This window comes from Rattus norvegicus, chromosome 10 (genome assembly GCF_021556685.1).
Source record: "Rattus norvegicus strain SHRSP/BbbUtx chromosome 10, alternate assembly SHRSP_T2T, whole genome shotgun sequence".
Classification (NCBI taxonomy): Eukaryota; Metazoa; Chordata; class Mammalia; order Rodentia; family Muridae; genus Rattus; species Rattus norvegicus.
Genome location: NC_141543.1, coordinates 100,207,726 through 100,231,974, shown reverse-complemented (window position 1 = coordinate 100,231,974; position 24,249 = coordinate 100,207,726). Strand labels below are relative to the sequence as shown.

At 54.9% G+C, this 24,249-nt stretch overlaps 1 protein-coding gene across 6 annotated transcripts in view; it reads right to left on the bottom strand.

Annotated features, from left to right (window-relative positions):
- The window catches only part of Axin2 (axin 2), a 30,622-nt gene extending 6,973 nt beyond the window's left edge, over positions 1-23,649 (bottom strand). The window contains exons 1-8 of one of the 6 annotated variants that reach the window (XM_087571053.1): positions 23,467-23,649; positions 19,928-20,877; positions 12,470-12,610; positions 4,392-4,494; positions 1,781-1,921; positions 1,129-1,628; positions 685-879; positions 181-411 (exon numbers count right to left, since the gene is read on the bottom strand). In XM_087571053.1, the coding sequence (XP_087427179.1) occupies positions 181-411; positions 685-879; positions 1,129-1,628; positions 1,781-1,921; positions 4,392-4,494; positions 12,470-12,610; positions 19,928-20,742 (2,126 nt within the window). In that variant the 5' untranslated portion in view covers positions 20,743-20,877; positions 23,467-23,649. 6 annotated transcript variants of the gene reach the window in all.
- Positions 23,650-24,249: the final 600 nt, after the last annotated feature.

The window sequence follows — 24,249 nt, the reverse complement described above, 5'->3', positions numbered from 1 at the left end:
ACCCTGCTTGAACTCTAACAATTGAACAGGACCCAAGAGAACAACCTATGGGGGCTGAAAAGGAGATTGGCTCAACCAGAAGCAATTCCTCCCTGGGAGAGTCTGAGAGACCAGAGCTTCCCTTCCCCATCTCCAAACCCACCCTCTTCTGAGCTCCTCCCGCCCTTCCCTTCACCTCACCTCTGTTTCTGGGGCTTTGACACCTCGGCCAGCCTGCGGCAGGCTTCCTCTAGCTGCGCCAAGGTGTTGGGTGGGGTTAGGGGAGGCATGGCAGGGTCCTGGGTAAATGGGTGAGCCCGGGCCGCTGAGCGGGGGTGTCCACTGGCCCCCAGCAGATGGTGCCGGCTGACTCGTTCGCCTGGGGGCGCGCGGGCAGACTCCAACGGGTAGCTCTTTCTTATGCTTTGGGTACTGAACAGGACAGGAAGGGTAGGAGGAAAAACTGGGTTAGGAAAACTGGAAAATGTGACTTCGATAGAAACTTGTCTATTCTACTCTGAGGGAGAGAGAAGAAAATAACTCTACCATAACATGAACAGGGGGGGTCACTGCCAAAACATGACATTTTTGTGGTCTCCTCGGCCCAGTGTCTAACACCGAGATGGCAGGGCAGTCACATTTGCTTTCCACAGGCTGCCCCCACACCGTGGCCTCTGTGTCAGAGCCCTGGGGAGTGGTATTTACCTATGGGGCTTGGACTTGCTCTGACGCTCACTCTCCAACATCCACTGCCAGACATCCTGTGACCGGTCTCCTTCTTCCCCAGGAAGCTGAGGGGCCCCTGCTGCACTGGACATCCCTCCTTCCCTGGCCGGCAGTGCCAGACCCGGTTCTGTGCCTTTCGTATTCCGTTTTGGCAAGGTGCCACCTCTGCTGCCACTGCAGGAGCAAGAACACCCGATCCAGACACCTCGTTAAAACTCCAAGGCTCCTGGAACTGGGCAACCCCATGAGGGTAGACTGAGGGCCGTTCCACTGCACCTAGCAGCCCCCGTACGTACCACAACTCCCACCCGTGCGTGCCCCTCGGGGAGGCTAAAACAGACCCCCATGGACCCTCTTCACACCTGCTCAGGACTCAGGCTGGAAGGGAAGCCCCACCTCTGGGGCGGGATCCTGGTCACTTACCAAAACTGCTCCCCAGGGAGGGGCTCTGGAGGCTTCGAGTGGCTCTTGCACTTGGAGTAGCAGTAATAATCTGTGCCTCCAGGGCAGAGGCAGCGTACTCTCTGTGTGGCTTCTGCCTCGATCTCCTCCTTGGTCTTAGGGACGGCGTGGTGGTGGATGTAGTGGTGGTGGACGTGCTTCGTCGTCTGTTTGGTCAGGAAGCTCTTGCCTCCAAGGAGCGGGCAAGCAGCCTCGGGGGGCAGCTTGCCCCCAGTTGGAAGAAGGGCGTGACACTGCTGATGGTGGTGGTGGTGGTGGTCGGGGGAGCGGGAGCGTGGGCTGTAGCGGCCCACACCAGGGGACTGGCAGCCGGGGGTCTTGAGGACCCTGGACAGGTGGTCGTCCAAGATGGTTTGTGGGTCCTCTTCATAGCTGCCAGAGGGTAAGAGGGCCAGGGGGTGTTGGACCGGTGCTCCATCCCGTGAGCTCAGGGCCTGCTCAGACCCCTCCTTTTCTTCATCCTGGAAACAGAGGACCCCGAGGGGGAGGTGAACAAGAAAGCAGCCCCTCTGCTTCCTGGGTTCATGCGCCCCTGGGTTGGCACACGCGTGTGCACTTGCAGGTGTGGGCGAGCACATGCACAGGGTAGAGAGGATCCAAAGCTGGTCCTTACCTCCCGGATCTGCTGCAGCCGTTCCTCCAGGCTGTGGCGGCTCTCCAGCTCCAGTTTCAGCTTCTCCAGCCTGGAGATGAGCTCTGCGGCGAAGGCAGCAGGTTCCACGGGCGTCATCTCCTTGGGCAGGCGGTGGGTTCTCTGAGGGTGTGGGGAGGAGGAAGGAAATGGGCACCATTAGCAGGCCGGGCAGGCACCGGCCATACCAGCTCGGGTGGACCTTGTGGGGCCCGTGGATGTGTGCCGAGTCCCTGTGTTTGAGTGGAAAGCGGACGGCGAGACGGCCTGCGCCGTTCAGGACTTTTATGCACCGGCTCTGTGGCCTCATGGAGAGCCATGGTCCCCACCAGCGTTTGCCTTGGGCAGGAGCAGTTGGTCGCACTCCGAGAGGCCCTGCTTGTTCTCTCTGTAGTACAACCAGCCCATCAGTAGCTACTCTGAAGTAGAAAATCTTCAAAGACTGTTGTCAAACATCAAAAAAAAAAAAAAAAAGGCAGCCCTCTGAGATGAGGAGGGGAAGAGAAACCAACTCAAGGAATAAAAAGTAGAATCTAAACAGAAAGGGAGTTGAAAATTAAAAAAAAAAAAAAAAGATTGGAAAAGAGGCAGGGGGGAGGGGAGAGTCACCGGCCCCAGATCAGAGAAGAAGTGGTAATTTATTTCCTGGCCTCACACTGGGCACCTTTGAGGTAGTGTTGTCTCAACACTGTCCTCCATCTCCCTCTTTTTTTTTTTCCCCCTCCTCCCCTCCTCCTCCTCTTTGTACAGAAAATGAAGAAAGCTGCTGCCGGCTAGCAGCAGAGCACTGCTGAGCTTGGCTGCCTGAAGCTGATCTATCAAGGGAAAACGGAACATCTCCAAACCAAGTACGGAATATAAAAAGGCGTCGGGAAAGCCTGCCAAGAGCAGCAAGCAGCGAGAACCCCCACCGCCCGGCTTTCTGTCCTTTCTCTGTCATCTCGCCCCCCACTCTGCCCTCCCCACCTCTCCACTTGTTCCTCCTCCTCCTTCCTCCTCCCTCCTCCTCCTCCTCCCCCCCTCTCTTGCTTTGCCTTTTTTCTTTCAGGGTGGGGAAGAGCAGAAAGCCAACTTTCTCTCCCTGGCTGAAGAGCCAGCCTCAGTCAGCACAGCAACCATTTAGCTGCACCAAGTGAGCGGGGAGGGAGGGTGGGGGGCAAAGGCCCCCCGTGTCCCCGTGTAGATGGCTGTTCTTAGGAAGGCTGGCTCTGGGACACACACACACACACACACACACACACACACACACACACACACACACGTTGATTTGCACAACCCAGGACAAAAATCAGCCAATGCATAGACTTGGGGAATAGAATTCTGATTAACACATACCCCCTCCCCTTCCAATAAACTATCCTTGTCATCTATAATATTGGGGTGGGGGAATCATAGAAGTCACTCCCCAAAGCCATCTTAATATGCTAGTTTTAGACAAGGTAAGTCTGCCGTTGTCTGTGCCAGGAGTTCCCAAGGAGAGCTACAATCTGTAATGCTACTCGGGTGACCTGGGACTGGAAGTCTGATGTGTTAGTTCTCTGAATACAGCATAGCCACGTGAACCAGCTGGATTGTCTGAAGCTGCCAGGAAAGATGGCCTTACAGAGACACTGGCTGCTGTAAGGAAAGACGGCCTTACAGAGACACTGGCTGCTGTAAGAAAGCCAGGCCTGGGAGAGCACGAGAGCTCTTGAGTGAACTGTGCTGACTGCCCTCAGGGATGTGTACTGAGCTAGGGACGGTCCCAGAGGACCTGCCACCCTCCCTCAGCCATGGGAGGAGGTTTCTCCAGAGAGCCTCATTCTAGACACCCTGCCCATCCACATTCATCAGACACAGGCTCAAGAGAGCCCAGATCTGGAACGTGAGACAGTAATAAGACTGTTCAGTTCTCCTCTTGGGGCATCCATTAGTAAAATGGTCAAGGAGACAGATGGACAGTGAGTGACTGAGCTGTACAAGGGACAGAGTGTCCTGGGAGGTTAGTTTCTTTCCATGGTGAGCAGGGCAGAAGGATGTAAGACACTGAGATTCTCCTCAAGTCATTCATTTCATGCTTAGTGAACACCTGTCTGTGACAGGAACAGTGGCTAACAGACGCTAAGAGACAAAACTCTGGGGCTGTGGAGAGGCGTCAGAAGTTAAGAGCACTGGTTTCTCTTTCAGAGGACCCGGTCTCAATTCCCAGCACCCACACAACAGCTCACAACCACCTGTAACTCCGGTTCCAGGGGATCTGACGCCCTCTTCTGGCATATATGAGTATTGCATTCACATGGTACACATACACAGAGTCAATGAACTTATGCATATACACCAGGCATGAATGAATGAATTAATGAATGAATGAATGATTCCTTTGAAGCTCCCTGCCCTCAGGGGGCTTCTAGTCTATCAGGAATGCAGTCTGTTCTTTGATTCAGGAATGTCACTCCATTCCTAACACACCCAAAAGAGCCATTTAATTTCTTCAGTCCGGCCATTCCTTTTGGTCCCTTCCACTCCAGCAGATCTCAGGCACTGCCCCCACCTCCCAGCTCCTGTTCTGATTTAGGGCCTCACAACCCGTGTCCTGTTTGTCGTCTATACTCACCGGGAAGTGAGGTAGAGACACTTGGCCATTGGCCTTCACACTGCGGTGCATCTCTCTCTGGAGTTGTTTCTTACTCCCCATGCGGTAAGGAGGGATTCCATCTCTAAGGGGAAAGACAAAAATCCACACAGGCTCACCAAGGTGATCTTGGCAGGTGACATCATTTGCACGACCCTCCCTGAGATTCTGCCAATGGGAAAGGCCACGCGCATGCTTCCCTGGGAGAGAGCCATGCATCGCCGGGTGCAATCTTATAGAGAAAGACCCATCCAAGACCCTGCCACCCACTGCCACCGTGGCAAACATGGCTCTCCCCAAGATGCTGGAATGCTGGCCGGCTTATGTGTCCTCAAGTAAAGAGCCATGGGCTCCTTTGGTCCTTCTAGACTGTTATGGGTCTAAATTGGGAGAACAGTGCCAGGGTAAAAGGCTGTAGGGTGAGGTTAGGAACCGAGCCCAGGGGCTCAGCCACCTCTTTGAGAAGGTGCACGAAAGTTCAGTCATGTCCAATGTCAACAGTGTCAAGTCAGCAGGTCCAACTTTCTCCTCATCAGTGGTTGTAAAAATCGCCATCTCAATGGAGACTCCAAGAGACAGAATGTAAGGACGTAAGGGCAAAGCTCATCCTGTGAGGTACTAAAAACTCACCCAAACACCCAAGTATCTGCAACGCCTCAGACACTACCTAGATACCTTCCCTCTGGGCAAGAGGTCAGTGGGCAGGAGGGACGGAAGATTCCAATCCTCTTAAGGGGTTGGTATCCTGGTAGAGTGCCTCAGGGTAGTGTGCAAAAACAAATGGTCAAAAGTGGCAGCCATCATGACAAGGTACAAATAAGGGGGGAGGGTCTTGTAGGGATGGAGGGCATGCAATCTAAAATTGGGGTGTGGCCAACGAACTCTGGGTGAGCTTCTGAGGCCCATGTTTTTCAATCTGTTTAAAAAACAAGACATGGGGGGGTTGGGGATTTGGCTCAGTGGTAGAGCGCTTGCCTAGGAAGCGCAAGGCCCTGGGTTCGGTCCCCAGCCCCGGAAAAAAAAAAAAAAAAGACATGGGCCAGGCGTGGAGACACAACACAAGCCTTTGATCCTAGACGGATCTCTTGGAGTTCCAGATCCACTTTTTTTAATCCTAGGTGGATCTCTGCGAGTTCCAGATCCACTCTTTAGAGAGCCCTGACTCACCAAAAACAAAAACAAAACTCTTAGCAAGCGGAAGGGAGAATGAAGAGCTAATACCATTTTAAAAATAAAAAATGTGTTTCAGGCTTAGGAGCGCTATGGCCAAGGTGTGACTTCTCCCACTGATATCCCCTCCAGAGACCCCAGGGGTCACAAGCGTCCACACTCTGTGGCTGTGATACTAAAACTAGGCTAAATATTAAATAAATACTACGGTCTGATGGCTTCCCTTCCCTTCCCTCTGGCGTTTTGTTCATCACAAGAAGAAAAGAACCCTCGTTCTCTCAGCGGAAGGTGCCAGTTGAGTGTCTAAACAGTGGCCAGGAGGAATGGCCTGGGCCACAGAACAGGGTCCCTGAGTGAAGTTCCTACGAGGTCAACAGTCTGACTAACTCCAACCTTGAAAGCACTGAGGAGGGGGGTAACTACATCAGGGGATGCTGGGAGGTGGGGAGAAGAAAGTTCCGAAGGGGGGCGTGGCATGGCTCAAGTTGCCTGTCCTGCTCCAGGAGGTAAAAGAAGCTGACAGAAACTGCTAAGTATCTGGCTTGCCAAGGGCTTCACTTGACAAGGCCCCTGAAGATGAAGAGGGCTATACAGGTTTTAAGTCCAGCAACACATTGCATCTAAAGCTAATTTTACAAAGACTCTGCTCTCTCACCTTGGAACAACTGTCTAAGCTCCACAGTAATTTGGGGTTCTTCACCAGCACATAAATCACACCCAAGACCAGGGACTACAGCCTGGAGCTTCTAGCTCCTGTGGATCAAGTTCAGGTGCTACTGTAAACACCTGACATGCCATCAGATTTTGTTCTGACAGGGACCCTAAGGAACGACATTTTCTAGGTGACCAGAAATAGTACCTTGGGCTCCCAAGCCAAGCAAGCCATCCCAAGCCAAGCAAGCCACCACTGACCTCTAGAACAGATACCCTTAACTCAGCAGCCTGCCTTTGGTACCCAAGCACGTGATGGTCTGAACATGGGTCCCAGCTCCTAAGTCTCAAGAAGCCACAGGTCGCTGTAAGAAGACAGACTATGAGAGGACAGACGGCATCCTCCACTATTAGCAATGTGCCGGCTGAGGAAATGCCGGGTCGGGGTCACCCACAAGGCTTTTCTGTTCCTGTCCCAGATCTTCATGAGTGACCATACATCTCTCATGACCAGCTCTTCCTCTGGGGTCTTCATGGTGGGAGGTTGCTACCCATACACCCCTACCTTGGAATAAGATGTAACAGGGTTCAAGAGTCCAGTGAGGTGGTTCTGTAAGTAGTGAAGACTTGAGTTTGAGCCACACACATGTACACATGATAGAGTCTGAGGAGAGGCTTCCCAGCCGCCCCCCTCAACTCTGCCCTTCATCTGCACCGGCAATCTTACCCATCTTTCTTTCCTCTCAGTGGGGAGGCCTTTGTATTTTGTATGCTTTTTCCATATAAGGTAAGGGGGAGGGGGGAAGGAAAGAGAGAGAGAGAGTGTGTGTGTGTGTGTGTGTGTGTGTGTGTGTGTGTGTGTGTGTAGGGAGTAGGGGTGGAAGGCAGGTGACAGCCAGAGCGACCCACAAGAGGAGTAAGTGATTTCCTAGGTGCCCTCTCACAACACCCAGTGCAGGTGAAGGACCCAGCCACAGGAAAGGCAACCTCTGCCCAGAACCCAAAGCGGGAATTTTAGCTTGGAGAAGTCAGAGGCTTAGAGACGCCTTCCTGGAAAGATGGCTTTAATTCCCCCCAGCCAGGGATCTTCTTCCAAAACAGCCCCTCATTCCACAAGGGGCCTCTCCTTTCTTCTGTTTGGGCTCCAGAAGTTTATGACCAGTGTCCGGGCTGCTCATAACCCTGGGCTGAAGAGCGCCAGAGTTCTGGTCCCTCTACGGTCTCCTTTAATTACAAACATTTTGGCTAACGAGCCTGCTGCTGGGCCCAGCTGTTTCTGGGGCGCACGGATTTTGAAGTGTAGACTCCACTTAGCTGCCATTTAAGGCGAGCCAATTAGCTCAGCCCTTTGACTCCACTGTGCCTGACCTAACCTGAATGTCACCTCTTCCGGTGGCTTTGAAACAGCAGGCGTAAGCGCACGCGTGTGCCCACGTTTGGCAGCCACTCTGAAGCGGCCTCTGATCACAGCCAACATCAAAAGCCTGGTTTGTAAGATAAGGTGATATTTGAAGTTCACTGGGACGCACTCCCCAGTGTCAGACCAACCCCCACCCCCTCAACCACCTAAGATATGAGGAAATAAAAATAATAAATCAACCAACAACTGCCGGAGTGGGGACAGAGAAAAGTGGTCTTGTGTTTGTGTGGGGGACACACAGATCAGGAGTAAGCTACAGTTGAATGCAGCCAAACCTGATGACGGGAATGGTTCCCCACAAAAAGGCGAGATGGAGAAGCCTGGTACCCTTGTCGAGAGTCCTTGAACTTGGGGAGTAAAGCACAGCTACTCCCAGGCTCCCCCTCCCTAAACCAGGTACTCTGTCCTTTTCCTTCTGTCCTGGCTCCATGGCCTCCTGCTCCTAACCCTCCCAGGCCTCGGGTTTAAGGTTTTGCTAGAAGTCTGGCAGTAACTTTCAAAGGAGGGGGCTAGAAATTAGAGCCATTCCTTCCCGGAATGCAGGTTTCAAAGTAGCAAGCTCATAAAACAGCCTTTTGGGGGTGGGGGTGGGGGGGCCTAAAGTGGAGACTTGAACCCCGCAGCCTTCTTTAGGAGGGATTTTTACTTAGTGGCACAAGAAAAGTCTGCACTAGCGCTGGGCTCTGGGCGGAGGCTCCACACACCCAGGCCAAGCCGTGCAGGTCCCAGGAAGAACCAGGGCCTGGCCAGCCCCGCCCGGCCTCTACCGGGATCTCTTGCAGAGGCCCAAGGCGACTTAATTGGTTCTGTCGCAAATGAGACGATTGCTTCCCCGACTTGTGTCTAATGAACTCCAACCTTCTGGAGTCTACTGAAAGCTGCCTCTGACCCCTCCCCTCACGCGCTCGCGCATACACACACACACACACACACACACACACACACACACACACCCCTCGTCCCTGTCCCCTCGAAGATCGCAGCAGGGCAGGCTGCCCTGCTCCCCAGCCCCTCAGCCCCCAGCAGCCCACGAAGGCCATTGTGAGGAGGAGAAGCAGCCAGGCCTCTTTTTTCATGCTTGATGGGGAGCTCCCATTCACTCGTGCAAGCACATTTCAAAGAGGCCTGCTACCCTCTCCCCTCTAAGCTTCCCCAGGGGACAATGGGCTGAAACGGTTCAGCTTTGCTCTCCATCCCCCCCACCCAACACACACTTTATTTCTCACTTAGCTCTCTCATCTGCACAAGGCCCTCAGTTGGCAGAGCTCTGAAGGGGGGTGGAGTAGTCTAATCTCAGCCCTGGGAATCCCGGGTGACTGCCCAACACGGGGTAGATCACACACACTCTGGGGCAAGCCAAATCTGTTGAGCAGGAGACTGGGGATCACCCTGAGGGGCGGGGATGGGGGAGAAGGACCACCCTATTCCTGGCAGCTGAATATAGCCGGACACCCATAGGAGCCTCTAGGCACAAGCAAGTCCTGAAGGGGGCTCTTGTTCGTGAGGACCCCTTCGCCACACCCCCAAAGGTTGCTCCAGATAAATCCCAGGAGCCCTTGGAGGAACTCCTGATGCCCACTGTGCTTTTAGTCAGTCCGACCATGCACGAGTGGATACATCTGTGAGGAGGGATCTGATGGAACGCCCACTTGGCTGGGAGGCTCTGGACTGATACCCTGGACCCTCGAACTCTAAGACTCACAATACCTTTTCTTGACTTTCTGGTTTATTTGACATCTACCCACCATGACATGAAGTCCTGTTACAAGGCCAAAGAACAGGCCACCAGGGGCCCGAACAGAAAAGCTGCCAAGTGACAGGTTGTTGTCCCTTTTCTTCAGATGGTCCTTGTTGGCCCCATGCTCCCTAGGGTCTGTCTGGGCCTCAGAGGAGTTAAGTCCGTCCCCAAGTGCTTTAGGTGAAATGGGAATGTTTAAATGAGATGGAGGTCTAGGTTTATGATTACTGCCTAGCACTGTCAAGTCCCCGGGTGTGAACTCCCGCACCTCACCTAACTATAATGCCAGCTCTTAGGAGATAGAGGCAGATAGCCATGGACATCTCTGGCTACACAATGAGTTCAAGACCAGCCTGGGCTACGTGAGGCCTTTTCATCCTGGGAAAGAAGGATTAAAAGAAGAAATGATTTGGGAGGGGCCCTTCCCCCAACTGAGAAAACAAAGCGTTATGATCAGTGACCAACAGAAAGAAAGGAAGGAGGTTTAAAGGCCTCAAAGACAACCGATTTCACTAACGTCTCATGGTGGACGAGGAGGGCGCAGCAGGGCAGGCGCCATATCCAGTCTGGGTCTGGGTTCTGCCTCTGCCACGGCTAGTGCCTGATGCTACTTCCTGCCTGCTTTCGGTCACTGCCTACCGTCCCGATCATCGGGTCCTGTGAGGTCAGACAGAAACAAGCATGGGACCACACCCAAGTTATCTCATCACGGACCCAGAATAACACCTCAGTGATGAGGACTGAAACTCAGCCAAGGACCAGGAAGCAAGCCAAAAATAGTCTCTAAGAAATCCAAACAGAAGCCCCGCGGTCTTACGTGAAGGGCGCCGGACTTTGGAGAGTCCCTCAGTGCCTTCATTCAGACCCAGCTTGCTCCCTGTGTCCTGAAGGAGTAATGGCTCCTAGAGGCCGAGCCCAGACCTGAGAGCAAACAGGACAGTAGAGAGAGATGGGAGCACTAGGCACAGGGACACTGGTCCTACACAACCTCGCAGCCCGAGACCTACAAAATACAAAACATCATGAAACCCACCTTGGTATTAACTTTTCGAGCTACGAAGACGCGCACTAGGGCCAGATAGAGTAGCATACGTATGCCTCTGATCGCGGCACTTGGGAGGCAGGATGCTGTGAGTTCAGGGGCCAGCCTGGTCTACATAGTGAGAGCCAGTCTCCAAAACAAAACAGAACAACACAACTAGGTCTGTTAAAACAGAACAACACAACTAGGTCTGTTAAAGAATAATGTGGGTCTTAGGGGGTTCTTTGAGGGTAGGAGGTGGGGGATACTGGCGAGGTGGGGCTCAGTGCTTAGGTTAGGTTCTCAGCACCCACAGTCATCCCTAACTCCAGTTCCTGGGGATCTGGTGCCCTCTCCTGACATCCGTGAGCACCGCGCACACAGACATGCATCAGGCAAAACGCTCGGATACATAAAATAAAGACGACGGATTCCCCACACCCTGTGTGGACAGTTAAGGAGCTCGGCCGATTATGAAGCAGGAACCAGTGCTCTGAAACCTTTCATTCCTGGCGGATGAATGATGCGTACCCTACTCTCACTCATGCAGAAATGACGTCCTTTCTTTAAACTTCAACTGGGGCAGGAGGAATGGCTCAGCAGTCAAGAGCACTGGCTGCTCTACCGGAGGACCTGGGTTCAGTTCCCAGCACCCACATGGCAGCTCACAACTGTCTGTAACTCTAGTCCCAGGGAACCTGATGCCCTCACAGACACACATGCAGGCAAAACACCAACACACACACCTAAAAGGATAAGTTATTTTAAATAAATAACTTCAACTTTTTACTGACAGGGAAAGGCTGAAGTAACACAATAAAAGCTGACCAGGGGCGGGCAGGTGGGCGTGTTAAGGTTGAAAGCCCCAAACTAACCTCCCCAACTTTCCAACTGGTCAGGTGCGGCCAGTCAGGCTATAGGACACCAGCCAACAGAAGCCAGATAGTTTCAAACATTCGGAGAATGGACAGTTCAGTTTTAAGAAGCTGAAATGAGTAAAGTCTCAGAGAGTGTCCCAGAATTCAACAGCGCTGGCTTAATGGGCGGTCTGTCTTTCAGGGTCATTTGCTCGGCGGGGGGGGGGGGGGGGGGGGGGGGGGGATCCTCATCTAAAATGCTTGCTGGGAGAAAGGCTTCAAAGGGCTTTCTGAAAATACTGATTCTCAATTGGGTGCTGGGTGAGAAAAGCCTTTGAGTGTTTTAGCCAGGCCAAATTCTACCCCAACTCTGCTGAATCAAACACCAAAGGGTAGCCAGAAGGAGGGCACTGCGGCCACCACTACACCCCAAACTCCACTCTGAGACGAATGGAGAGTTGAGGCTGTCTATCCACACAGATCTCTCTGACTTCACTTCAAATGACCCACAACTCAAAGCATGACCTTGCCCGACAGTCTACTGACCTCGTCGGACCACTTCAATGACTTGGGTTGCTTTAAAAATATCTATCAAAGCCATCTGTTGGCCAAGGGTCTGAGATCAGACAGTCCTGTGAAGGGTCCCTTCCTCGGGTCCCCGGCATCTGGCACAGACTTGGGACGTCATCAACACAGGCCTGAGTGCGCACTGAAGCTCACACACATGTAGGCAGCGGGCCCTTTGGAGAGGGTCTGGCTCTCTGCTCCCTGCCTTTAATAGCCTTGTCTCAAAAGTCCAAACTAAAATGAAAGCCTCGTGATAATGTCCCGTGTTCTGCCTGCTGGTTTTGCAGGGGGCACACTTCACTCCAGGACCGGTGGGGTTGTTCTCCCACAAGCACGACCAGAAAGAAGATGGTTTTCACACTTAAATCCAGATGCTCATCCTAGCCTTCCGCTATATACTTTGGGTTCCAGTGAGGACACCACCCCAGCTGTCTCTTTGAGGATCTCGCTGAACCCGCCTGGACCACCATGCACCAGGCTACTCTTTACCAGCATCAAGGCCAGCACATCCCGCCCAGGAAACTGATGGCCACTCAGAGATGGGCTCTGCAAAGCTGGGTGAGGATAGATTGACAGCCGCCCCCCCACCTCCGCTGCTCCCCGGGGTGCCATGTGAGAGGGACGCCGGATACTTACACGCTACTGTCTGTCATGGACATGGAATCGTCGGTCAGCGCGTCGCTGGATAACTCGCTGTCGTTGGCGCTGGTGGCTGGTGCAAAGACATAGCCAGAACCTACGTGATAAGGATTAACCGGTTCGCTTCTCTTGAAGGATCTATGGGGAAAGTACAAGAGGATCGTGGTCACTGATCCCCACTGGAAACCCAGGCCATCAGGTGACCCCAGAATGGTGCAGTGCACAATCCCACATCTGGCCCGTGTCAACCTGCTGTCCTGGCCCTGCTGCAAGCCTGGGAAGATGGACACAATAGACCCCCCCCCCCCTTGGAGAGGAGGCGGGCTGGGTTCCCCAACCCTCAAGAGATGAGGGGTCCTCTGGAGTTGTGTTACAGAGGATGCCAGGGAACGCTACCAACTCCTCAGTGCTCACACACAGAGTGGCAGGGGCTGGCTGTGGTAGGCCTCGAGACTAGGACCGTGTTCTACGACTGGGGACTGGGGTGGGGCTGAAAGAAGACAGCAGACAGCTGTCTGTCTTCTCCTGGTCACTGCACCCAAGCCAGTTCTCGGGCTCAGGAATACCTGAGGCGGCCTAACTCCCTGCCAGCCTAGTCCACAGACGCTAAAGCCTGAGGCCTGGGTGAGCCTTCCCCCTTTGACCCAAGCCTACGGTGAGCCAGAGAGATGGCACAGACGCTCAGGTGTCCAGTGGTGGCCATGGTACCGTGCCCTTCCCCCCCACCATGGCCTTCCTTTCCTCAGGGCTGGCTAAGGCGCCAGGACTGAAATGAGCAGCTGTGTCCAAGGCAGGCCCGGCCCCTCCTCTGAGGGTCTCCAGGCCCTTTGTCTTAGTGGCCTGTGGGTCCCCATTTCCCCTCTCTTGATCTCCTCTCAGAACACCAGTGTGCCCATCTCCTCCTGGGCTGCATTCCACTTGTGTCGCCAGCTAGGAGCTTCTGTTAGGGGGAGGAGAGACAGGTCAGCAGGCCGCTGCGGGAAGGACCCCTTCCAGGGCTCGGTCAGCCTGAACTTGCAGGAGGCTTCGTTTACCCAGCCCCTGGCACAGTCCTGCTTAGCTGGCAGCAGACCTGAACCGGAGAGGGAAGAGCTCCAAAAGGAGACACATACTCCAGCCCACAGCAGCTGCTCCATAGAGATAACTGTGGGGCTGGCAGAGGAGAGGGACCTAGGAAAGGTCATGGGCAGCCATCTGTTCTTGCTCACCAAGTTTCTGTCCTTGCACTATGCTGGGCTTCTGTCTCCTGGCACCCGGGTTCTGGCTGGGACATGTCACCATAATATAAGGGGTGGTCATAAGGGGGGGGGGGTGTTTGGGTGCTGCCGAAAGCCTATCAGATCGCGCAGCGTTCTCTCAGGCAGAAGGCACGGGGTGCAGTGTCCATGTTCAGGATGAGACCCTGAGTGGTGTCAGGCATACGGTAACCACTCCGCAGAGCTGGGACTGGTGGGCTTTCACTCTGTCTCTCTCTGCCTGTCACAAGATGCTTTAGAACGTTCTAGAATGTAGGGTTCGAGGCAGGGGTATGACGGAGAGGTTTCTAGGCAAGGCCAGCTGGAAATGGCCCCTGTGACAGAGGGAACCAGGTGCATCGTGTCAGATGAGCAGGAATTTGAGATGGCTCAGGACACTTATAATACAGTGGGCAGGGAAGACTGCAGAGTCCTCTCCAGACTGAGAAGAGGGTGGGCTCTAACCAGCTAGGCTAAAACTAGTTATACTAGTTAAGACTGGTACAAGGGCCATGCATGCCTTTTTGGTAAGGCCAGTGTCTATCCTAACAGGACAGAGAGGGGTCAGGAGTCTGGGGGACAGTATCACGGGCAGTAGTTACTAGCAGCACATGGGGGCCCAAGAGGGCCACAGGGTTGGACTGGAGGGAGGCGGGGTTGGGGGGAGTGTAAACAGAAGCCCAGGAATGAACCACTGTCCATTCTGGTGAGGCTTTCAATGTGGCAGTGAAACTAGAAAACGAAGGGGAAATGAAGCCCTATTCAAAGAGTTTCTGCTCTATCTGGATCCCTGAGTCTCTCGCCTAGTGTCCTCTACCTCTGAAATGCTGATAAGAACCAAGTGACCTGAGGTGGAGGACCTCCTTGCTCCCCTGACACCCAGAACAGGGCTACACCGTAGTCACATGACAGCTGCTGCCCGTTATCCGGAATCTCAACAGCCATCCTACGAGGGGCCCAACAAAGCCAAGCATCAGGACCAACTGACCAGAGACCCACTGAGAGCTGCAGGACGTTATTAGCTGGGGCCATGTTTCTGACCCACTGCAAGAGTCTGGACATGTCACTCAGAAACAGAAATAAATGCCTGCAAGTGCAAGCTAGGGGTGCTTCGTGTGAACTGTCCGTACACTTTTGACGAGTGGCTCTAAACTGTCCCTAGGCCGCTGGCCCTGCCCTATCACCGGGGCAGGGAAGACTTGTCACCTCCCAGTACTTTTTAATGAGAATTTAAGACTGCCTGTTCCTCACCGGCTTGCCCTCCTCACTCTGGGGTTCCCAGTCACCCATGGTAACAGGGATGGAGAGCACAGGGCCAGAGAAGACTGAGGGGGCGACCAGTGGCACCAGGTTCCTGGCCAGGGAGGGACGCACGGGAAGACAGTGAGTCCCTGCTCACCATCGCCTCTAGAGGCTGAATCGGAAACAACAGGCACTGTGTGGGGTGAGAGGGGACAGAGACAGGCCTTTATTTAAAGCAGCCTAGAGTCCCCTGCTGGGATGGGCCTGTCACAGGGATCCCCCCCTTGGGAATGCAGTGGTGCATACAGTCTGCACACTCATGATAGGGTGCAGATGTCAGAGACCTACAGCTGGTGAGACCTACAGCTGGTGTTGACTTAGCTAATGGGGGGCAGGAACAGCTCCCCTACATGCCAGGGGCAGGAGGGGGGGGCAGTTCAAATGTGGCCACTTGCCTTGAAGCTTCTAAAGGCAAGGACATTGGAATGGGGGGAGCCCGAGTAGGACTCCCAGTTCCCAAGTGCCAGCAAAAATGGCGAGATGTTGTGTCCCCCAAACCTCTCTCCCTTTCAGTCCTGTAGTATTTAGCATGTATCACAGCGGAAAGCATGTCTTGAGCCCCAGACTGCGTGCTCTGCGGGGGTACGACCTGCCTTCACACATGTATCCCCAACACCAAAAGCAGGGGGGTGGCCCCGTGGCAGGAGCTCCAATCTTGGCTGAGCCTCCTTCAAAGGCCTACATCCATCAAATGGGTTGCTGAAAAGGTTTTCGGGAGGCATGGCGTGAGATCAAACCAGTGAAATCGGCCTTAAATAGCCTTCAAACACCTTCCCTCCCCTCCGTCTTTGCTATCTTGGTGGTATTAACACATCAGCAGTGTCTCAGATCTAAGACTTATACTCCAGGCTCTGTGAGGAGAAAATGACTCAATAGAAATTCCTTCCTCGCCACCGAAACAAAAAAGATGCCCAAGTCAAACCCTGAGGGCCTGTGTGTGTGTGTGTGTGTGTGTGTGTGTGTGTGCACGAGTGCGCCTTTCGCACATGACTCCCAAAATAAACTTGTCTCCCTCCACTTAAAATAGAGGGCTACTGTGTGATCGGTCATTAAAAACGGAATACACTGCTCTTAACTTGGTTGACTGCAATGAAGCGCTTGGATACTGCTACGACCATGACAAGACAGGCGGAGAAAGAGGCAGGGTGGTGGGGAGATACACAGCAGAAACTCAGTTTGAAGCGCTTCGAACTTTCTCCAAAGTGCCACGCAATTTTAAGGAAATTGGTTTGAGCTGTCTGTCTTCTAGTGATTACTTAAAAAAGGGGTGGGGGACTGGACCGTGCCACCTTAATTGTCCCGGATGCTTTGATGACACCCAATGTCTCTGCGTTCCTACAGAGCTCCGAGGCTTAGGGTGGTACGCACTGTGTGGACTGGCCACTCTGCCACTGAGCTGACAAGCTGACAGGGCTTCATGGTTCCTGAGGGGAGGAAGTGTGCGTGTGCTTGGCCAGTTCGTATCTCTCGAGGAAATGCCGGGGCCGCCTCTGCTCCTCCATAGCTATGGGGGAGTCAACAGAACCCCCCTTTCTGAGGACCCTCTCCCAAGAGAGCAACAAGAGGGTCCACCTTCTGAAGCTGAGCTTAGGGCTCAACTGGCATTTTGGGAGGCAGGATGGAGGGATGGGTGGATGGTGAGGGGTCAGTGTCTTCTGTAACCAAGCCTGGCAAGTGACTCTTGGCCAGCTGCGTTCCTTGGCGTTTCGTCCTCTGACTGCTGACCACTGTTCTCAGCACAGCTTCCCTGTGGCATCATTTTCTGTGATAATTGAAGGCAAGCTTGAGTCCAGTGTCTTTTCATAGAAAACACGGGCCTCATCAGCGAGTTCTTTCAGAGAACAGAAAGCCCTTGCGGCCAGCACAGGACGGTCCTGCTGGGCCCCTGGGATTTTAAGCCAGGCCAGAGCAGAAGGCCCAAGAGGAAGCAGATGAACCCTGCCCAAGGCCAGGGCAGAAAGGGGTGCACACAGGGAGCTCTCTGTATGCTCGACACTGTCCTCCCTCTTAAAATAAGTGTGGGCCTAGCGCCTTAGCTCGAAGCCTGGCTCCACACGTCTCTGACACACCTCAACACTGGGGGTTGGGGGTGGGGGTGTTGTTTGTATGAGGGGTTAGGTCACACGCTCCCACCACCAGGTCACTTGTGCCCTTAATTATTTATAGAGACCATCAAGTGCCCGGGCATCCCACTCGACCACGCACAAACCAGAGCCCATCCCTCCAAGGGTAAATTTTGTTCTTCCGCCCTACTATTTATATTAAACCCGACACCAAATCGGTGAGGGTACAAACAAGTCATTAAAATCTTCGGCTCCTTTGAGTGCCCACATAAACACTGGCTTGGAAGGCTGGCCGGTGCCTTGGGCACCCCAGTGGCCAAGATGACTGTGTGCAGCTGAGGCAGACGGCCCCTCAGCAGGTTCAAGCTGCTTCGTACACTTTACTGGGTAACTTTCTCAGCCTGGCTCCTGGGGGCTTGGGGGGGTTGGATGAGCAGATGGGGAGAAGAGGGGGCCTCAACTCTAAGGGGGGTGGGGGGTGGGCGGGGGCTGGTCCCTGCATTCCAAGAATATGCTGAAAGGCAGACTCTTAAATGCTCAGAAAGTAGGGGGGGGGGGGGGTGCCTCTAAAACATTATAATGAAGAATTGGGCTAAACCCTCAGAGTTACTATTTAAAACGGCTGTGTGCTAACCTCGCTGCCCTTTTCGGAGACCCAATTATTATCGTTAATTATACTAATTATAACACTTAGCATCTTTTCAAAATGTTTCCCTTTACAAAAAGCCTTTCATGTTTATTATTTTGATCCTAAGAACAACCTTAGGACATGGACGGGAGAGACAGTGCCCACCTACCTGACGGATGGGAACGTGAGGCTGAGGAACATTCAAAACAAGGGATGCTACTATGACAAGGCCTGGAACTTGACACAGTACCAGACTAGAAGGAGAGCTCGCACGTGTTAAAAAGAAGTAAGGGCCATCTGGGCGTGTCCAGGTAAACGTTTCCTTCCAACCTAACAGTGGGAGAACACACACCTGATCTGTGTAAGCTAACTAACGGGGTCACTCAAGAGCTGTCATCCACTCATCAGTGACATTCACAGTTCCCAGCCCAAAGGACACTGCTCCTTGGGGACCCAGTACTCTGCAAACATCCTAATGAAGCCTCTGGGAAGAGGCAACTCAACGTTTCGCCTAGGCTGCCCACCCACAAGGAGGAGTCCAAGCACAGTGTGGCTTGGAGAGTGCCTTCTTACTGCTGGCCTCGGAAACTGCCCTGTGCTATTTACAAAGGTGACACTCTGAGCCTGACACTGAAGCCACAGAAGACCCACTGTGGAGAAGCAGCCTTACCAAGGGCCTTAAGGACTCTTCGTCACTGGCTGCCAGGCTGGAGGGTGAGGAGACCAATAGCAAACTTTATGTCCTTGCCACGGAGCAGGACAACAGAGGCAGGTACCTGTTTGTACCCAGCCCCAACAGCCTGGTTCTGCAAGCTCAGTGCCACTAACCACGCCCTCCTGCGACCCTATGCTTGCCTTCAAAAACCCAAGCCAGTTCCGTTTAGGTGTAGACCAGATGTCTGAAAATTGGTTAAGTTTGCTTCCAAAGTTGCAAGAGCGCCCTCTGGTGACCAGAGAGCAAGTCCTTCCCTTACTTGCCACAGCAGCCAAAACTGAAGACCATGCATGCCCACAGAGCAGCAAAGGGGGCTTGCCCCCTCCGGATGCTTCGGGGCATGGGAGACCACGCCCCATGAAGCCGGTGAGATCTCCAGAACCTGTGTGCAGAACACATATCCTGGGTCCCCGAGACAGAGAAATGCACAGGGACAAGAAGAATAGAGCCATGCAGATAGCAATCTGGTGTCACCCCCACCTCCCGCCCCACATGTCACAAGCAACAGACTAAAATTAATAATAGGTGCACTCCTCTTTGGGGGAATCTCTGGAGAGGAAGGAGAACGGAGAAACGCATTCTAACAGGTCTGAAGTTGCTTGCAAAGGCCAAGAACCTTGAGACTTGGCTAAATCTATAATGGGCAGTTTGTCTTAGAAGCTTTAAAGAGAGAAAGTGGGGGGGGGGGCAGTCCTCTCCCCGCACCCACACTTCTCTATCAGCACTGAGCAACTGAGGTCTGACCCTGGAGCTCAACAGCATTTGAAAGCTGGATTAATAGCCAGCAGACGCCAAAGTGAAGTCTCCTTCGTGGGAGGAAGTCGAGGGGCCTTCCCCCCCAAGTTAGTCAGAAGTCTTCCTCCCTGGGAAATACCTAATTCTACAAAGGGGACCACAAACTCGCTTGCTAATCTGCCCGCTGGCTCTGAACATGAAGTGAGATGGATACCACTCATCCCTCCAAGGTGCACGGCTGTCCTTGTGTCCCCCCACCCCCGCGCACCCCTCCTCTGCCACAGCCCAGCGGCCCCTCCCCCCAAGCCAGAGTAATTCTACTTTGATGAGTATCGGTGAAAATGACCCTTTCCCAAACTGGCACTTAGTGGGTCTAGTGACTCAGAGGCATCAAAAGCTGCAGCATTCACATTCCCTCTTTTCCCTCTCTCTCCCTCCCAACAGCTTGGGATAATAAGTCACCACATTAATGCTGCTTGCCACTGTTTGAAGTTAGCAGTGGAAGGCTGCAGGTACTCAGCTGTGAGTACATTGCAACGCCCCCTACACACACACACACACACACACACACACACACACCCCACCACCACCAACAACAACAACAAAACATAAGATCAAAGGGTCCCCAGCCAGAAGTCCTGGCTCTCAATCAACCTTTATCTGCTTCCCCAGCCTAGCCATCCACCTACCCGCCCCGACAGAAGACATCCTCCAAGCCCTGTCCCCACTGGGGGGGGGGGATACCCCACCCCCAACCCAGCCCAGTCAGAGCCTCACCTGAATCCGTTTTCAGCCGTTTCTGTGGATCTCACGCTCGCTGTGGCCCGGAGAGTTTTGCTGGATAGGCCAACCACGGTGGGTGAAAGTTTGCACTTCAGGTCGGCACATGTCCACTCCTCTTCCTCATTCAGGGTGGGGAGGTAGCCACATAAGACCTTTAGGCTCCCCAGTCCCCCATTGCTCATGTAAGCTGTGTTTTCTCCCCCACTCCTCACATATTCGAGGTATATGTCAGAAGTCAAGAACACCTGATAGGCATTTTCCTCCATCACCGCCTGAATCTCCGTCTGCGCCTGGTCAAACATGACCGAGCCGATCTGCTGCTTCTTGATGCCATCTCTTATGTAGGTCTTGGTGGCGGGTTTCAGCTGTTTGGAGACAACACTGTTGTTCTCAATGTACCTCTTGTAGATTGCTTTGGCCACTCGCAAAGTTTTGGTATCCTTCAAGTTCATCTGCCTGAACCCATTGCAGGCAAACCAGAAGTCCAGGGTATCCACACATTTCTCCCTCTCCAGGAAAGTCCGGAAGAGGTATGCACCATCTTGGTCCCCCAACAAGGAGTGCAAAGACTTGGTCCACCTGGTCAGAGGGGAATCTGGGGAGGCCCGCCCCTCGGGCTCCCCCAGCCCATCTTCATTCCGCCTAGCGTTAGAGGAGACAGGCATAGGTTTGGTGGACTGGACCTTGCCCACGCTAGGCTGACACGGTGGGGTCTCCCCTTCTTCTCCGGGAACCGGGGGCCGCGGAGCATCCTCGCGGAAGCTGCTGCTTGGATCTGGAAGGAGAGTCACTAACACAGCGCTACTCATGGTGAGGGAGAGCGTCTCACTGAGTTTGGGTTTTGTTTTGCTTTTTTTTTTCCTCCTCCTTTTTCTTCTTCCAGTTCCTCTCAGCAATCGGCTTGGTCTCTCTTAAGTCAGCAGGGGCTCATGTGAGCCTCCTCTCTGGAAAGAAAAGGAGGGGGGAGGTGGGAGAGAGAAAAGGGTATTGATCTAATCAAAACCAGATCTACCCAACATCAAAGCAAGAAAGTAAACAGGCTTTTCAACTCCTCAAATTCAAATCAAGCAACCCAGCTATCCGCGAGGTGCTCATCTCAAGTATCCGACACAGCTTTTTCAAAGGCGAAATCTGAGCTCCCCACACACTTTTTCCGCGGGGGGGGGGGGGTGCTGGGGGGCGGGAGGGGGGAAGGTGAGGCTGAAACAGTGACACAGGAGGTGTAAGACACAATCTTCCCCACATTCACGAGGCCCAGGGACACTTGGGGCAACCTAGCCGGACCCCCTCCCACGACAACCAGAGCACGCAAGCCAGCCGCCCGGCTGCGTGCAGGTGAAACCAATTTCGGTAAACTTCCCCACACTGCTCTGCACAGATAACTCGAGTTCTCAAAGTGCCCTTCCCCGGCATCTGGTTCCCATTCCCCCCACCCACCCCTCCCTCTGCGCTCCCTCGTCCCACTTCTTACAGAAGATCCCCGCCTGAAAAAAAGCCCGCCCAGCATCCGCGGGAAGGGGGTCAGCAACTCGCGGATTCCGCATGCACCCCCCCCATTACCCCGGATCCCAGACGATGTTGCCTATACTCAAGACTCTCCAAAAACGTGGCTCAGTCTACACTTCGTGTCTTCTTCGCTTCCCCAAAGCAGAAAACAGTTCACTAAGTAAGAGGCTTTGATCTTCAAACTTTTAAAGAGAGAAGAGAAACCTCGAGACCCGCCGCCCCCGGCTCCCCAATCCACCTCCTAGAGCCACGAACCCAACAAAACCGGATCAGAAGGCTTCTCACGCTACTACCGCCTGTGCCAAGAATCCCAAACTACATTGATCCCAAGCCAGTCTTTCTCCAAAAGAAAAGAAGTCTTATCTAACCAATAAACAAGCTGCTCTCCCTAGCCAGGGAAGGATCAAACTAAGAAGGGGCGGACCGGGGGACAGGGAGAAACTCTCCGGGCCAGCTGCCCGAGACCCCGGGTCTGGGTGGATGCACCCCTCCCCAGTCCCGGAGCTCAGGCCGCCAGGCTGGGCACAAACCCGAAGTGGTGGGGCAGGGTAGTGCCAAGCACCCGGGCGCAGAGAAGGTGGCGAGACGCCGTTACCTGGAAGATGAAGGCCGCCAGGCTCTCATCTCCTCTGAGCCCCTTCTGTCCCGTCCCTCCCCGGCCCAACTACAAACAAACGCCTCCAGAGTCCCGGTACGCCGTCCACCAGGAGCGAGGCCAGAGACCCCGGAACCCGGATCGGGGTAACTCCCTGGTGTCAAGCCTCGCAGAGGTTCCCGCAGAAAAAGGCACGGAAAGCAACCGCCTAGTCTAGAAATGGCGACGCGCGGAGTCTCAGCCTCTCCGCAAAAGGGGCGGCGAGGGGACGCGAGCGCCCTGGGCTCCGGCCGGTTCTACCCTCAGACTGAGCCTCTGCCAGAGCTCCAGGCACCTAGGCACGGACCCGCGGATGGGAGGGGGAGACTAGTGGGGAGAGGAGTAGGAGGGGGCGGGGGAGGGGCGGGGAGGGCAAGCGGGGGGCGCCGCCACCCTTTTATCCCACCTTCCAAAAGCACTCGCGTGCACACGCACACCCCAACTCATCCACACCCACGGCGACTCGACCCCCGAGGGCGAGCTGCCGGTCTCCGCCTCCGCCCCCGACGCCACTTGAAGAAGTCTCCCTGACCGGCCCCCCGCCACCCCGGACCCCGAGCAGGGGAGGGGACTCCAGCTCACCGCGCGCAGGGCTGCCCGGCCAAACCCCCCGGAGCGCTGGGCGCCGAGCCCGCCGCTTCCCCTCCGCGCGGGCCCGGAGCGCGCCCCGAAATAGCCGGCCTGCCAACTTCAAAGCGCCGCCCCGCACATCAAAGCGCGCCGGCCGCCCGACCGCCGGGGCCTCGGCACTCACCATTGATCCGCTGGCGCACTCCTTGCGGAGACCTCGCAGGCGCCGCGGGCAGGGCCCCTGCCCGGGTCCCCCGCTGGACTCGCAGAGGCTACCCCGGGCCCCCCCCGGGCCCTCCCGGGCGTGGGGAACATGAGGAGTCTCGCAGAGGCGGAGGAGGGGGTGCGCGGAAAACAACGATCCCGAGGCGAGAGCGAGCTCTGCGCTGGGGAGGGAGGGGGGGAGATCGTGCGCCCCGCTGCCCCTTTTATGCAAAAGATCCGAGTGGGCCTCCGCCCCCGCCGCGGCCGCCCCCGGCCCCCGCCCGGCCGGCTTTCAACCCAGGTCCAGTTTCCAGCAGTCACTAGGCGCACCAAATGTCCTCCGGGCGCTTCCAACAAAAACTGCGCTGTGGATTTAACTGTGCACTTCAAAGGCGCGAGCCGAGCGCACGGTCCTGGAAGGGAGGTATGCGAGCCGCACCCGGGCCAGCCCAGCGCGCTCCAGCGCCCCTTTTGGGGGCTGTGCAATCCGCACCCCTCTACTACCCGGGCCTGCTCCCGGCCGCCCCCTCCCGCGGCCCCGCGCCCCGCTGCCAACCGCCCCCGGCCGCACCGAGGTTTCTTGGAAGCGACTGCGGCGGGACTAAGCCTCCGACCCCACCTTTTACAGCAGAGCTCTCCTTTGGGGAGGCGGACGCCTCGGCCTCCGGGTGGCCCCGAAATCCATCGCGATCGGCGGCTTATTTTTATTTCCCGGTTCTCGGGCCGTTACTGAGTTGCCAGGACCTTATCAAAGCGCAGCCGGCTCCAGCCGACTCCCCCGGGCCGGGCTCTGGGAGCCAGTGATCCCGCCGCGCCAATCACAGCGGCGCTCGGCCGGCCCGCGCCGCCCGCCTTAAAGGGACAGCGCGCGCCCGCTCTGCCCCGCCCCGGCCCGGCCCCCGTCGCACACTCAGCTCCCGGGTTAACCCTTCCTTAGCCCTCGTCTGCCCCCCGCCGGCTAAGGGCGGCCCCGGGGTGTTCTCGGCCGGAGTTCTGATTTCATCTTTCAAGTTCTCCAGCCTCTTTGCTCATGCCTCCTCCCCCTGCCTACCTAGCGCTCTCCAGCTCTAGAATGCCAGTTTCTTGTGGCTGTCTGGCCACTGCAAGAACTGCAATAAAGCACCGCCTAACCCCCTCCATCAAACACGTTCCTACCTTTTTTCAAATTTCCCTGGGAATTTTGACTCGGAGGGCCTTCTGGTAGAAGCTATAGCCCTGGGATCTGCTGGCCAATTCTTAGGACATACTCTGAGACTCAAAAGGCATGACTTTGCGCGTGTGTGTGTGTGTGTGTGTGTGTGTGTGTGTGTGTGTGTGCGCGCGCGCGCGCGCGCTCCTCTGGGCGCGCACTTGTGCTCCAGTATATGTTTGCATTAATATAGAAATAGTTTGTGGACGATCT